At 43.8% G+C, this 16,607-nt stretch overlaps 2 protein-coding genes across 3 annotated transcripts; one reads left to right on the top strand and one right to left on the bottom strand.

Annotated features, from left to right (window-relative positions):
* Positions 1 to 349: 349 nt before the first annotated feature.
* Positions 350 to 10,096, top strand: LOC139387839 (pre-mRNA-splicing factor RBM22). The gene is made up of 11 exons (XM_071134118.1): positions 350 to 441; positions 834 to 887; positions 1,675 to 1,704; positions 1,887 to 2,019; positions 2,172 to 2,272; positions 3,063 to 3,235; positions 3,451 to 3,651; positions 3,790 to 3,954; positions 4,151 to 4,260; positions 8,648 to 8,776; positions 8,944 to 10,096. Exons 1-11 carry the CDS (start codon positions 388 to 390, stop codon positions 9,084 to 9,086), a joined length of 1,293 nt encoding a protein of 430 aa, XP_070990219.1. The 5' UTR covers positions 350 to 387; the 3' UTR covers positions 9,087 to 10,096.
* Positions 10,014 to 15,361, bottom strand: LOC139387840 (myozenin-3). 2 transcript variants are annotated; one of them, XM_071134119.1, is made up of 5 exons: positions 15,095 to 15,361; positions 12,928 to 13,008; positions 11,833 to 12,168; positions 11,552 to 11,741; positions 10,014 to 10,662 (listed from the first exon to the last, which is right to left on the bottom strand). In XM_071134119.1, the coding sequence occupies exons 2-5, from the start codon at positions 13,001 to 13,003 to the stop codon at positions 10,473 to 10,475; spliced, it is 792 nt and encodes a 263-aa protein (XP_070990220.1). In that variant the 5' UTR covers positions 13,004 to 13,008; positions 15,095 to 15,361; the 3' UTR covers positions 10,014 to 10,472. The 2 variants fall into 2 exon arrangements, with proteins under 2 accessions (XP_070990220.1, XP_070990221.1); XM_071134120.1 differs by lacking the exons at positions 12,928 to 13,008; positions 15,095 to 15,361 and adding an exon at positions 12,324 to 12,452 and having other exon boundaries at positions 10,235 to 10,662.
* Positions 15,362 to 16,607: the final 1,246 nt, after the last annotated feature.

A 16,607-nucleotide genomic window follows, 5' to 3' on the forward strand; every position in this document is an offset into this window, starting at 1 on the left:
TAAATGTGGCAAAAACAAATGTAGACATTAACCAATTTCTATAGCGTCCAAAATATTTGTTTACAATGGGGGAGGAGTGCCAAGATGGAGGCACTCTGGCTTCAACACAGCGCCCCCATTGGTCATCTAGTGCAAAGCATTGATTTCCATTAGTTACTATAGCCACAAAGTCAAAATTGGCTATCGTAAAAATTCAGGCAAACAAAAATGTGCTTTTCGGGCTTAGTTTAAAGTTAGGGTTAAGCACAAGGTTAGCAGTGTGGTTAAGGTTAGGTTTAAGATCATAGTTTTAAAATAAATATACATTTTAGAAATAGGCGTGGTTTGGGACTTTGTGGCTGTGGTAACTAGTGATTACCGGGAAGACACTGACAGAGGATTTCTAAAATGGCGACGTCTTTAGGAGCTAACACCTACAATAGACAAAATTGGGAAGACGCGGTATGTTTTAAGTGATATTTTTCAGTTAATCTGAAAGGAAAATGTCATGTGTAATTGTTATTCTGCGATATTGATTGCGTCAATAAGCAGTGGTACTAGAGATACGTTTAGTGTTTTCCTGGGAGCTCGCTTAGCTAACTAGCTAATGGCAAATGGTTTCTAGCTAGCTAAGTCGTTGCCCTTTTAATAGTTAGCTAAATAAACATTCACAGCTGCGTAGCTAAAAATGTAATGTTCTTTAACTATTTAATCGATTATTCAAAGTAGCTAGCTAGTTAATTTGTAAAATATCAGATTATAGCTATCCGTTAGCTAACCACGTTACTAGTAGCTACTGTATGTTAGCTAGCTAACGTTAATTGTTTTGTTTTTTGTCATCTTCACTTCCACAGGATTTTCCCATTCTCTGCCAGACATGTCTTGGAGAGAATCCTTATATTCGAATGGTACGTTTAATCAATTCTCTAACTTCGGGTTAATGTTCTCTGGGAGCTAACTAACGTTAGCCCATTATCATGAGTATCCGTTCAGTAACATCAGTAACATCAGTAACATCATTGGACGAAGAACGTCTTCTGTCATTAACAGTAACATCAGTAACATCATTGGACGAAGAACGTCTTCTGTAGGGGGAAGTTGTATTAAGATCCCCGACACTCAGTCTGAAACATTAAAACGTTAAAACGTATCACTTGCGGTACGTTTTTGGAAGGACATAGACTGTTATATATTGAAAAAAAAGAGGTTAACTTGATACACACCTTCATAGGTTTAGTGCAGCCATATATCCATGTTTGGAGACGGAAGACAAGTGTGTAAGCGTAACTCGGGAAGTGCAGCAGAAGTGTAGATTGTCAGATGGAGTCACCCGTAGCTGAATGGATCTGTTCAAAACCGCGCTACAATAAGTGCTTATTTTTGTTATAACTATGTTTTTCTCTGATATAAGGTAAGGGCCATATAGTTCTAAAGCCGTATCCCAAGCATTGATTGACGTATCTAAGCGTTAAAACACAGTGTCGGGATTGTAGCTCACTCGAGGCAGTAATGGGCAAAGCTAATGGCTTAGAATTGTTGGCATAAGGCTGCCTAGAGTTTTTGAGAGCTAGGAGCTAACCACCTTTTTGCTAAATGTATGTTCATGTAGCTGAATCTTTAATTGACATGTCCTTCTAGATATGGTAATTCAAAACAGGTACTCATCCTGTATCACAATCTGTTTTTTTTTGCTAGACCAAGGAGAAGTATGGCAAGGAGTGCAAGGTAAGAAATTCGCAAGTGCATTAATGCTCAACTGGATTAATCAGTCAGTTACACATATAGCAGAGTTCTCCAACATAGGTTCTGAGGAGATACCCTGTACATAAGTAGAGTACCCTGCTACAGAGTATGCCACTGCAATCTAAACATTCACTGACCTCCTGCTTCCTCTATGTCCTGCTTAGATATGTGCTAGACCATTCACTGTGTTCCGATGGTGTCCTGGGACCCGCATGCGCTTCAAGAAGACAGAGGCGTGCCAGACGTGCAGCAAGATAAAGAATGTCTGTCAGACCTGCCTGCTGGATCTAGAGTATGGTGAGTCAACAAGGACAGGGTTTGGATCAGGTTATATCTGTACCATCCAGAGAATGACTACACGCACACAGAGAGTTGTACAGGTATAAAATAAAAGTTGCATGTCCGACAAGTTCAGAGTGGATGTTAATTTTCATTACTCCTTCATCTAGGCTTGCCAATACAGGTCCGAGACACTGGTCTGTCAATCAAGGACGATGTGCCAAAATCAGATGTGAACAAGGAATACTACACACAGAACATGGAAAGAGAGGTGATGTATTTTCCCTTATTCAAGATCAAAGGTAGTTGGTAACATGATCTGAGTCCCGTGTGTAATCTTCTAATTGTGCGACGGCAGTAATGTTACCAGACAGATCAATGTTTACATTCTGTCGTCTAGCCTAAGTCTGCTTGCTTCGTAAATATCCTAACAGTGTGTTCATGCCAAGAGGATTCAGGTAGCACCCTTTGACCCTTCTCATTTTCCCTTGAAGATTCCAGACAATGTTTACTCGCCAAGTCACATGACTCATTCCAGAGTATACTGTACTCTATATCATCGACTGCATCCTTATGTAATACATGTATCACTAGCCACTTTAACTATGCCACTTTGTTTACATACTCATCTCATATGTATATACTGTACTCGATATCATCTACTGTATCTTGCCTATGCTGCTCTGTACCATCACTCATTCATATATCCTTATGTACATATTCTTTATCCCCTTACACTGTGTATAAGACAGTAGTTTTGGAATTGTTAGTTAGATTACTTGTTGGTTATTACTGCATTGTCGGAACTAGAAGCACAAGCATTTCGCTACACTCGCATTAACATCTGCTAACCATGTGTATGTGACAAATAAAATTTGATTTGATTTCATTCATGAGGACCACCCAGAAATATCTGGTCTATGGTCCTCTGGTCTTAGTTGTGTACCTTCCGTGGCCAGGTCATTCGTCATTATTTCAGTCTTCATGAGCTCTGGTAAATTTAAATGGTTCAAATTTCGGTGAAATGCATCCACTTGACAGTCGCTTTCTTCTGACTGCAGATAGGGAACTCTGATGGTACCCGGCCCGTGGGTCTCCTGGGTAAGGCCCCCAGCTCTAGTGACATGCTGCTGAAGCTAGCCCGCACCACACCTTACTACAAGAGGAACAGACCACATATCTGCTCCTTCTGGGTGAAGGGAGAGTGTAAGAGAGGAGAGGAGTGTCCTTACAGGTGAGCAACTGTCAACGTCATGAAACCATAGGTGCAAAGAAATACATGGCACATGTTAAACATTGGGCAGTTGTTGACTTATGAGCCAATGGGAAAAAGTAAATGCAGTGACACAGGTCTGGTTCTCGACTTTGGCCAAGATTAGAAGATTTTTTCCAAGATGTTGACAGACGTTTTGCTTTAACTCTCATTATCTCTGAACTACTGCACTCCAGGCATGAGAAGCCAACTGATCCAGACGATCCCCTGGCAGACCAGAACATTAAGGACCGTTACTATGGTATCAACGACCCTGTGGCTGACAAGCTGCTGAAGAGAGCCTCCACCATGCCGAGACTGGACACTCCAGAGGACAAGTCCATCACTACACTGTACGTGGGGGGGCTCGGAGACTCCATCACAGACTCTGAACTCAGGTGAGTGCCTGCGCAGAATAATACATTTTTACTCCAAATGAGTAAAAATTTACTCATTTACAGGAGTGGCCTGTGGAATAGTTACAGGGGAGAGGAGGCGGGATAAATGAGCCAATATAACTGCTTGCCCCCCAACAGGAACCATTTCTACCAGTTTGGGGAGATCCGAACCACCACCATCGTTCAGAGGCAGCAGTGTGCCTTCATCCAGTTTGCCACCCGTCAGGCTGCAGAGTTAGCTGCTGAGAAATCCTTCAACAAGCTCATTATCAACGGTCGCAGACTCAACGTCAAATGGGGCAGGTAAAGTACCATCCTATGATATGACAGTCTCATACACTTCCACCTGTGGTTCCTAATACTAGTGACAGATGGCTGTGGCAGCAGGTACCTGTGTTTCTGTTGACTGATTGCTCTGTTATCACAGATATTGCAAGTAAAAGCACCTCCAGTGTGACATGAGTTGATGTGATGGACTGACTGTGTTGTTCTGTTCCAGGTCCCAGGGAGAGGGGGGAAGGAGGGACGGGAGAGGGGGGAAGGACGGAAGGGGAGAAGGGCTGACTGAGATGGGGCTGAAGCTGGAGCCGGTACCTGGACTGCCTGGAGGTGAGAGCTATACACAGGGAGAATCTCAATTTAATTTCCTTGATTCCTAGCTACCTCTGTCTATCACCTCATCCTCAAAACTCATTAGATGAGAAGGTCAGATGATGAGGGACCTCAGACCTCTTCCAATGGGGTTTGAGAAGGAGGCTAGAAGATAGGAACCAGGGTTGTCGCAGTGACCGTATTATCGCCACACCGGTATTCATGAGTCATGACCACAGCAAAATTCTATGTGACTCGGTCGCGATAATCTCCTCTTGTGCACTCAGGACATGCATTAGTAGTACCCAACTCGCTAACACTCATAAGGTCACTAAGGGTCTGGTACTCAGGGCTGTATTGCCCCTCTAACCACTCTGACATCAATGCAATCGAAACACATCAAACACTTATCATAAAATCAGTACGTGCTTTTAAAACTCACCTCACTGTGATTGTTTCATTTAAAGAAAGAAGTTCAACAACATGTTGTAACTGAGTGGGTAACGTGGTCATTGTAGATTTTGTTTCAAATTCTAACACAAAGAAAGCGCTGTCCATTTCCAAGGTGATGATTCGCTTATGCATAGGCCTGTATATGAGCCCAAGCCCCCCCCCAAAAAACAGAATTAAAATAATGATAGCCTACTGTAGGGCTGGGTGAAATGATGATATACAGTTGAAGTATTTGGTAGAATTGCCTTTAAATTGTTTAACTTGGGTCAAAAGTTTCGGGTAGCCTTCCACAAGCTTCCCACAATAAGTTGGGTGAATTTTGGCTCATTCCTCCTAACAGAGCTGATGTAACTGAGTCAGGTTTGTAGGCCTCCTTGCTCGCAGACACTTTTTTAGTTCTGCCCACAGATTTTCTATAGGATTGAGGTCAGGGCTTTTTGATGGCCACTTCAATACCTTGACTTTGTTGTCTTTAAGCCATTTTGCCACAACTTTGGAAGTATGCTTGGGGTCATTGTCCATTTGGAAGACCCATTTGCGACCAAGCTTTAACTTCCTGTCTGATGTCTTGAGATGCTGCTTCAATATATCCACATAATTCTCCTACCTCATGATGCCATCTATTTTGTGAAGTGCACCAGTCCCTCCTGCATCAAAGCACCACCACAACATGATGCTGCCACCCCCGTGCTTCACGGTTGGGATGGTGTTCTTCGGCTTGCAAGCCTCCCCCTTTTTCCTCCAAACATAATGATGGTCATTATGGCCAAACAGTTCTATTTTGTATCATCAGACCAGAGGACACTTCTCCAAAAAGTACAGTCTTTGTCCCCATGTGCAGTTGCAAACTGTAGTTTTTTATGGTGGTTATGGAGCAGTGATACACCTCTTTCTGAGCGACCTTTCAGGTTATGTGGATATAGATACTATTTTTCTGAGGTCTTGGCTGATTTCTTTTGATTTTCCCATGATGTCAAGCAAAGAGGCACTGATCTTGAAGGTTGGCCGTGAAATACATCCTCAGGTACACCTCCAATTGACTCAAATTATGTCAATTAGCCTATCAGAAGCTTCTAAAGCAATGACATAATTTTCTGGAATTTTCCAAGCTGTTTAAAGGCACAGTCAACTTAGTGTATGTAAACTTCTGACCCACTGGAATTGTGAAACAGTGAATTATCTGTGAAATAATCTGTCAACAATTGTTGGAAAAATTACTTGTCATGCACAAAGTAGATGTCCTAACCGACTTGCCAAAACTATACTTTGTTAACAAGAAATTTGTGGAGTGGTTGAAAAACAAGTTTTAATGACTCCAACCTAAGTGTACTTCCGACTTCAACAGTATATTGTGTGACGATAGAGCATAATATGAAATGATAGAAAAATGTCTATAGTTTATTTAGTTGTCGCAAATCACACGATACGGCACTATTTTAGTCAATTGGACATCGCTTTGCGTGGAAGGAAATTTGCAACGCAAACAAACATGAAGGAGAGTGAACGTGACAGAGCACGGAGACACTGAGCTCGTACCTAACAGAGGGGCTACTTCGGTCGCATGGACGTGGTTTGGGTATGAACAGTCTGACACCGACCAGAAATCCATCCTCTGCAACATATGCCACAGGCCGGTCCCGACAACCGGCTCAAACACCACTAAATTCCTTTACCACCTACGTAAGAATCACGTGAAACAGTACGGAGAGTCTACGGATGACCCAAAAATGTAGTTGAGTGCTCAAAACAAACCCCTGATTCAGACGTTGCAAGAGGCTTTTGCCCCGCGACACACCATATGGCAAAGAATCACGAAGATGTAAGGAGATAACAGCTGCCTTTACAACTTACATCTGCAAAGACATGGCCCCAATTTACACGGTCGGGAAACGGGGGTTTCGTGAGTTGGTGCCAACACTCGACCCAAGTTGCCACATGCAAATACCTTTTATTTGTTGAGTATAATTCAAAATGTAAAAAGAAATAGGCCTGTACGTGTGGTCATTTTATATAAACTATTTCTTCATTTAATTTACAGAAATTACCTATATCGGGAAATATAGATTTTGGCCATGTCGCCCAGCCCTAGCCAACTGCATATTACACACGGCATAAAAAATACTGATTTGAGATATCTTTGGAATATTATTGGTCTAGCATAAATTAATTTCAGCCTATATTTAATTTGTATTTGAATAGCCTAGTAATAGGGCATGTTTTTATGTTTTCATAATTAACAGGTTGAAACATTTACCTTTATAGCTACAGAATCTCATTACTGAGTTTCCATTTCCTGTTCTCTTCCTGCGTTTCTTCCACCAGCGTGCAGAGAGTAGGGCTGTCAACAGTTTAATGAAATGGTTTTTTTGTGAAAACACATTACTATTTGTGTTCCTGAGCAGATTTCACTTGTTTTCCCGAATGAAGCATTGGGTAGCTACAGGAACATGTTTGGATAGCCCATGGCATACAGAGTGCAGTCTGAGGCAAGGAACAGAGCACACCTTTTTTTTTATTTTACTACTACTTTCTTAATAGCCTATAGGCCCATCATGCAGCCATATTTGTTTTGCTTTCTAAGACATTCTAAGGTTTGTATCATTCACAACTAAAGTTGGCAAATAACTCTAAATCTACCGTTTCGGACCTGTTTCAAATGATAACTTTTACGCTCAACATAGCCACTTCATATGCACACATTCTCGCACCAGAATGGGGTAAAATAACCTTTATAATTCAGCTAAGTTCAATTATATTCTTGTTACAATAAAATAATGGCACTTATAAGCATATATTTTCAGCTAAACGAACCAGCCTACAGCGTGATGCATAGCCAGACAACATACAGTAGGCCAACTCATTATGTTCTTCTGAAATCCATTTTCTTCATATCATGTTTCTTTAGACCTGACTAAAATAATGGATTTATTGTGATGGCCTATATGCAATTGATTTATTTGACTTGTCGACGTTCCAAAGGTACGCATCAGCGATTTGTATGTGTGGAGGCCTGGGGATGCTAAACATGTTTATGCATGGGTAACCAGTTAATAACGCTCTATTACGTTCCAAAACAAAGCGCCTATGCAAAACCCTCACTCTGTCACTCAAACGTGTTCCAGCTTCCGCCTGCCAGCTGGAAGTCTTAGCCTACATACACACCTACTAGCAATCTGCTCCTCCCCTCTGAAGCCTAGGTTACTGTAGCCTACTCACAACGTTACAAGCATGATTCAGAAATGAGGGAGAGGTTTTAAAAGAATGCATTAACTTTTTCAATGCTAGTTAAGGATATTATAGTTAAGTTTCACATTGGATTTATTACAAAAAGTTGTTTCTAATTCTTGTGCTCCTCTGTACACACAAGCTTGCTAATGTTTGCTCTGGTCCAACGTTAAACCAACTCGGAAGTTCAGACATTCAAAGTTCCTCCGTAGAAACCCCTCCGTAGGGGTAATTCTGTGGGACTAATTCAGATAATGCATGTCATAAAAAGATACCCAGCGCTTCAAGGTAATCTTCCTCCATCTCCTCTCAACATTTCAGTTGCATCTCGCGGCCTACACTGTCACTGGCAGCACAGTGTGTGTGGGTTTGTCATGATTTAAACCTGGCTGAATAACAGAAATCATGCTGTTATGGAAAATACAATTTATTTCCTATACAGATTAAATTGCCTCCATAGCAAGCTACTCTATCCCCACTAATTGGTGAAGTATTTTAATGGTTTAGAGGTTTAAAAAGGAATATCAACCAGTATCTTTTTGGGGGTTCGAACCGGTTGCTGGTAGGAGCAGTGGAACGGAATAAAAAATATAATTGTTCTGCTCACAATGAACCAATTTGAAAATAATTTCGGTTTCAACCCCTGAGTAAAACCCTCACACACATTTTACCGTACTCTTCCAGTAATGTGACTTGTCAATACTGACCCTCTGTCTCTGTCCTGCAGCGCTACCTCCACCGCCTGTGGATGAAGACACCCCTACCAACTACTTCAACCTGGGCCCCAACTCAGCTCCTCCTGTCATGAACATCAGTCTACCCCCACCCCCCGGTGTGGCTATGCCCCCCCCTCCAGGTAAAACAAGAACCCCCCTGAAGTGGACCACAAATAAAACATTTTCAAAGTGTTTTCATTGTGTTGTCCTAATTTACTCTATCTGTACTTCAGAGGACAAGTTCAAAAAAATGTTTTTATCCCCCTCAACTAAGATTTTATAACCTGTGGTGTTTCTATCCCTACAGGCTTTGGGCCACCCATGTTCCACTCCATGGACCCTATGGGGATGCCCCCTCCCATGGGCATGAGGCCACCTGGCCATGTCCACTACCCCTCCCAGGATCCACAGCGCATGGGTGCACACGCCAGCCGTCACGGAGGCTCCTAGACCCTCGTACCTCACTGTTTATGATTAACATCGTGATAATTTGACCAATTTCGCCCTATTAATAACCGACACAGTGACTATAGTCACAGTTCACAGATGTGAGATGCTTCTTTTATATTTGTGTAATGGAGAAGAACCTCTGTTTTGTGCATCAGCAAGGTCTTGCTCGTTAGGAAACTGGAGTGCTGAACAGTATAGTTTTAAATGATTCTTATACCTTCCTCCATCGAACCTACAAGTAACTGCCAAAATAAAGGAAACATAAAGTGTCTTAATAGGGTGTTGGGCCAAAACGGCTTCAATGCGCCTTGGACATAGAACTCTACAAGTGTCTGGAACTCAATTGGAGGGATGCGACACCCATTCTTCCACAATAAATATATTAATTTGGTGTTTTGTTGATGGTGGTGGAAAACGCTGTCTCAGACGCATCAGAATCTCCCGTAAGTGTTCAATTGGGTTGAGACCTGGTGACTAAGAGACACACATTTTAAACCACCTATGCTCTTATGAGACCCCTTTTTTTCCCCCAAAGTCACTGATCTCTTCTAACCATGGTAGCCAAAATAATGGGCAACTGGTCATTTTATTGCTTAATTAACTCAGGAACCACACCTGTGTGGAAACACCTGCTTTCAATACACTTTGTATCCCTCATTTTCTAAAGTGTTGCCTTTATTTTGGCATGTTCTATCTCTGACTTGTATATTTGAAAGGGGGAGGGAGGGTTACGTTTGCAAGTTGTGCATATTGTACTGAACCTTTCTTATAGAGAATGTCTCCATTTCTACAATTATTTTTCCTTATAATGCATTTTATGCAGAATTGTCCGACGTTAACGTTCTTCAGAACAACCAATTGTTAAGACCATTTTACTTCCATGTGGTGGCACTATTATCTAAAGATTGAAGGTGTCCATGACTCCACAGCATTGTCAACGTCTTTTATTATAACTGTGAAAAGTGTATGGTTAACATTTTTGCTTCATTAAACATATCCTTTCTTTTAAAGTGTTTTTTGTTGTTGTTTGTAATAGCATAATTTAACAAGTTGTGACCTGGTCATACTTCAAGACATTGTGGACATCATTAGCTGCGGCAGAACAAGACAAGGAGAGAACATTATTTTTCTAAAGTGATTACATGCTAGAAAATTGCACATGCTGAAATTGCACATTAGTATCCACTGTTTGGACTTGCAGTTCATGTCTGTAAGAGTGTAGCGAGGTCATCTAAAGCTGTCATGGAGCACGTTCGACATTGAAGCCGACTTTACAGGAGAGTCAAGACTGATCAACAAATCACCTTCCATCATATATAACTAAATATTATTTGTAGATCAGTCAGTCACAAGTTACCCATGATGCTCTCCGTCACAGCCATGGGCTCAGAGGTCTGAAGTCTCAGTTTCAGCAGTGTAGTGGGCAGCCCAGCCCCTTGGGGTGCGGTTGAAGTTGGGCCGGTCACATATGCTCTCCCAGGTCCGACTCGGTTCAGTATGGGCTTGCAGGAGCTCAAACCCTGGCAGGGGGAACATCCTCACACTACCTGCTGTCCCCCCAAATGGCATCGGGGCCCTACAGAAATAAATGGGTGTCAGGATCTACAGTTAGTAAGTGTAACGAATCCCCTTGTCGGCAGGGTAGCCTAGTGGTTAGAGCGTAACCGGAAGGCTGCAAGTTCAAATCCCCGAGCTGACAAGGTACAAATCTATCGTTCTGCCCCTGAACAGGCAGTTAACCCCCTGTTCCTAGGTCATCATTGAAAATAAGAATTTGTTCTTAACTGACTTGCCTAGTTAACTAAAGGTACATAAAAAAAGTAAAAATCTGTCGTTCTGCCCTTGAGCAAGGCAGTTAACCCACCGTTCCCCGGGCGCCAAAGACATGGATGTCGATGAAGGCGGCCTCCTGCACCTCTGATTCAGAGGGGTTGGGTTAAATGCGGAAGACATATTTCTGTTGAATAAATTGTTGGACATCTGACTAGGTATCCCCTTTTCCCTAAACCACAGATGAAATCAAATGTATCTGATCATAAGGCCTCTGGTGTGGGTCATAGTAGCATGGTGAGTAGATTCTCAAAGTTTAATGACTGGTTCTGATTAGTAATTTACCTTTGTATCTTAATATAAATCTGTCTTGAGTGTTTTCTAGAGTTGTGTGGGGATCAGCTTACAGACGCTGTGTTTTAAAATAGACGCTTTACTCAGTGGCCCAGGCTGGTGTGAGCCAGCGCCAGATTCTGGTTTCACAAGCAGACGACAGCCTTTTAGAAAGAGGTTTCAGAAGCCAGCCAAGGAGCAAACCAGAGGAGGAAACCAGAGGCCTAGAACTTTCTTTGACTACTGAAAGATTGACTCTTGAGTATTTCTCAAAACACACACTTTGGTTAGTCAACCACAAGCTGTGTGGGGGTGTAGGGAGTGGTCAAGGGCAGGCTATAGAGCCAGTCACTTGGGCTCACCTGTTGAAGCACCTGTAGTTGTTTGGGGTGAGCTTCTGTGGCAGCTCAGGGAGATGGGCAGAGATGGCAGACAGCAGCTTGTCACTGTTACCGTTATGGTGCTGAATCTGCCATGGGGAGCAGTAGGACTTGGGAATCACAGTGACGTTGAACCTCTCATGAGGAACTTCTTTCAGAGGCCCATTGTAACCTTTGAGGGAGAGGTGGATTGTTATTGTAGGGGTAATACCCTGTCCCCTTCCATCAGACAGACAGACATACACTCTCTCACACTCAGTTACCTGGGGCCAGGACACTTGGGTTTCCCTTACTGGCTATTGTGTTCTTCAGGGATCTCACTAGGCTGTTTCTTCCTGGTTGTCCAATATAGACCTCTGTGTGGTAATTATTCTTCCCCCTTTGTAAGGCTCCCTGGTTGTGTGTACTGCTATGGTCTGGCTGCTGGGGGTCGTGGGGCACCACCCTGTGAGTGTCTGGTGCTACGTTCTCCAAGGTGAACCTCTCCACCCTCTTCTGTCTCTCCTGGTACATTCTGGAACCTCTGTTAGACCGCAGGTTAAGCTCTTCCATCATCACATCCTGAGGAACGCTGATCTTCTTCCCCAGGTCAAAGTGCTCTGAGGTGTCAGCAACACAGAGACAAGAGAACATACAAAGGCAGACACGTGGATAGTGTAGACAGATGAACAATCAAATAAGTAGAGAGGTAAACACAGACTAACGTATCAATATCCTCCACAGTCTTTTGACTTGATTGTAGTGACCTCTTTACCTTACAAGCAAAGCCACTGCCCAAGCCGGAGCTGGAATGATTCAATGTTCTCTATGTCTTCGGTGTTCAATAGAATATAGCTAACTGACTCTAACAGTACATGACTTAATTGCAGACACATCATACAGCTATCTGATTCTGGCACATTGGGTTCTGTTTTCAGACTCTGAATGAGGATGGTTACTTCAGGAAGGTGTTTGATTGCTGGGGATGTTTAATCATTAAACATGACACTTGGAGGAGTATGGGACATGCTGTTCTTGTTATTAGGTCATGTATGTTAGATTCATGGCTCTGCACCACCCTGCTACTATGAGTCACACCTCGTCTCAGCATAATGATATTCCTCCCCTGGAGTGATATACATTACTGGGTTCTCGCTCCCTTCACTCCCTCATAATTCACAACTCTCACAGTTGAGCTCAGAGGGAATGCCGTTTGCCCTGTTGAGCTAGAATATATGAACTTTTCTGGATAAAATAGGATTGAAAGGGAAACAAAAGATAATGGAATTCTCCTATGAAATGCAATGCAATGTGGCATTCTTTTCCAATAGCTCGTCCTTAGTCTTGACTCCCTCTGTGGACTGTGGTGGTTGCCATACCTCCTTGTCTTTCCATGCACAGTTCCTGGACCAACTGTTTCCTCTGCTTGGCCAGGTCACAGTCTGGTTCCTGCATCGTCCCTGTCAATAGGATTACACCCTGCCATCAGAGACTAGTATGATTACACCCTGCCATCAGAGACTAGTGTGATTACACCCTGCCATCAGAGACTAGTGTGATTACACCCTGCCATCAGAGACTAGTGGGATTACACCCTGCCATCAGAGAACAGTATGATTACACCCTGCCATCAGAGAGCAATATGATTACACCCTGCCATCAGAGAGCAATAGGATTACACCCTGCCATCAGAGAGTAGCGTGATTACACCCTGCCATCAGAGACTAGTATGATTACACCTTGCCATCAGAGACTAGTGTGATTACACCCTGCCAAACAGAGACTAGTATAATTACAATATGATTACACACTGCCGTCAGAGACTAGTGTGATTACACCCTGCCATCAGAGACTAGTGGGATTACACACTGCCATCAGAGACTAGTGGGATTACACACTGCCATCAGAGACTAGTGTGATTACACCCTGCCATCAGAGACTAGTGGGATTACACCCTGCCATCATAGACTTGTGTGATTACACCCTGCCATCATAGACTCGTGTGATTACACCCTGCCACCAGAGACTAGTATGATTATATCCTGCCATCAGATACTAGTGTGATTACACCCAGCCATCAGAGACTAGTATGATTACACCCTGCCATCAGAGACTAGTATGATTACACACTGCCAAACAGAGACTAGTATGATTATATCCTGCCATCAGATACTAGTAGGATTACACCCTGCCATCAGAAACTAGTGTGATTACACCCTGCCATCAGAGACTAGTGTGATTACACCCTGCTACCATAGAGCAGTATGATTACACCCTGCCATCAGAGAGCAGTATGATTACACCCTGCCATCAGAGACTAGTGGGATATACCCTGCCATCAGAGACTAGTGGGATTACACCCTGCAATCAGAGACTAGTATGATTACACCCTGCCATCAAAGATTAGTGTGATTACACCCTGCCATCAGAGACTAGTGTGATTACACCCTGCCATCAGAGACTAGTGGGATTACACCCTGCCATCAGAGACTAGTGGGATTACACCCTGCCATCAGAAACTAGTATGATTACACCCTGCCATCAGAGCCTACTGTGATTACACCCTGCCATCAGAGACTACTGTGATTACACCCTGCCATCAGAGACTACTGTGATTACATCCTGCCATCAGAGACTATTGTGATTACACCCTGCCATCAGAGAGTAGTGGGATTACACCCTGCCATCAGAGAGTAGTGGGATTACACCCTGCCATCAGAGAGTAGTGGGATTACACCCTGCCATCAGAGACTAGTGTGATTACACCCTGCCATCAGAGAGTAGTGGGATTACACCCTGCCATCAGAGACTACTGTGATTACACCCTGCCATCAGAGACTACTGTGATTACACCCTGCCATCAGAGAGTAGTGGGATTACACCCTGCCATCAGAGAGTAGTGGGATTACACCCTGCCATCAGAGACTAGTGTGATTACACCCTGCCATCAGAGAGTAGTGGGATTACACCCTGCCATCAGAGACTACTGTGATTACACCCTGCCATCAGAGACTACTGTGATTACACCCTGCCATCAGAGAGTATGGCAGATAGAAACAGCCTATGTAAGCATGTGTTGTTCTTATGTTATAAGGGTGCGGCAGACAGCCTAGTGGTGAGAGCTTTGAGACCAGTAACCGAGCGAATCCCCGAGCTGACAAGGTAAAAATCTGTCTTTCTGTCACTGAGCATTAACCCAGCGTTCCTCAGGCACTGAAGACGTGGATGTCGATTATGGCAGCCCCTTGTACCTGTCTGATTCAGAGGGGTTGGGTTAAATAAGGAAGACACATTTCAGTTGATGGCATTCAGTTGTACAACTGACTAGGTATCTCCCTTTCCCCTAATCTTGTTACTACATAACAATCCAGCATAGTAACAAGTAAACATCCAGAGATATTACAAGTAAACTGGTCACAGCCAAGCCATTCTGTCGAATGTCACCCAGCGTACAATGTATATAGAACATGAGTTATACCGGAGTTATACAGTAATAAAGTGAGACTAACCGACAGAACAGATCCTTGTGTCCTCATGATGTCTTACCTGCTATTGAAATTCCAGAACTACCTCCAGATATCAGCAAACTCACTCCCGAATGAGGCTGTAAGAAACTGCTTAATAATTTCTTATGTCTCTTTATTCAAGGCAGAGCTTCCTTTGCTAGTGGAAGACTGGGTTCTGACGGTCGGACCACCCACCTTAGATCACAGGCTTATTTTAGTGAGTGGTGGTCACTAGTCAGAGTGTGCTCCTCACATTATCCCCGATAATAAAAACATGATCTAGCTGACACAGACCCTGAATGGACACCATGGTCCAGTGGAACTGGCTTCAAGGTAAATAGAATTTGAGGGCCATAATCTACACTGCTCAAAAAAAAATAAAGGGAACACTTAAACAACACAATGTAACTCCAAGTCAATCACACTTCTGTAAAATCAAACTGTCCACTTAGGAAGCAACACTGACTGACAATACATTTCACATGCTGTTGTGCAAATGGAATAGACAACAGGTGGAAATTATAGGCAATTAGCAAGACACCCCCAATAAAGGAGTGGTTCTGCAGGTGGTGACTACAGACCACTTCTCAGTTCCTATGCTTCCTGGCTGATGTTTTGGTCACTTTTGAATGCTGGTGGTGCTTTCACTTTAGTGGTAGCATAAGACGGAGTCTACAACCCACGCAAGTGGCTTAGGTACTGCAGCTCATCCAGAATGGCACATCAATGCGAGCTGTGGCGAGAAGGTTTGCTGTGTCTGTCAGCGTAGTGTCCAGAGCATGGAGGCGCTACCAGGAGACAGGCCAGTACATCAGGATACGTGGAAGAGGTCGTAGGAGGGCAACAACCCAGCAGCAGGACCGCTACCTCCGCCTTTGTGCAAGGAGGAGCAGGAGGAACACTGCCAGAGCCCTGCAAAATGACCTCCAGCAGGCCACAAATGTGCATGTGTCTGCTCAAATGGTCAGAAACAGACTCCATGAGGGTGGTATGAGGGCCTGACGTCCACAGGTGGGGGTTGTGCTTACAGCCCAACACCGTGCAGAACGTTTGGCATTTGCCAGAGAACACCAAGATTGGCAAATTCGCCACTGGTTCCCTGTGCTCATCACAGATGAAAGCAGGTTCACACTGAGCTCATGTGACAGACGTGACAGTCTGGAGACGCCGTGGAGAACGTTCTTCTGCCTGCAACATCCTCCAGCATGACCGGTTTGGCGGTGGGTCAGTCATGGTGTGGGGTGGCATTTCTTTGGGGGGCCGCACAGCCCTCCATGTGCTCGCCAGAGGTAGCCTGACTGCCATTAGGTACCGAGATGAGATCCTCAGACCCCTTGTGAGACCATATGCTGGTGCGGTTGGCCCTGGGTTCCTCCTAATGCAAGACAATGCTAGACCTCACGTGGCTGGAGTGTGTCAGCAGTTCCTGCAAGAGGAAGGCATTGATGCTATGGACTGGCCCGCCCGTTCCCCAGACCTGAATCCAATTGAGCACATCTGGGACAACATGTCTCGCTCCATCCACCAACGCCACGTTGCACCACAGACCGTCC

This window comes from Oncorhynchus clarkii, chromosome 29 (assembly GCF_045791955.1).
Source record: "Oncorhynchus clarkii lewisi isolate Uvic-CL-2024 chromosome 29, UVic_Ocla_1.0, whole genome shotgun sequence".
In the NCBI taxonomy this organism is placed as follows: domain Eukaryota; kingdom Metazoa; phylum Chordata; class Actinopteri; order Salmoniformes; family Salmonidae; genus Oncorhynchus; species Oncorhynchus clarkii.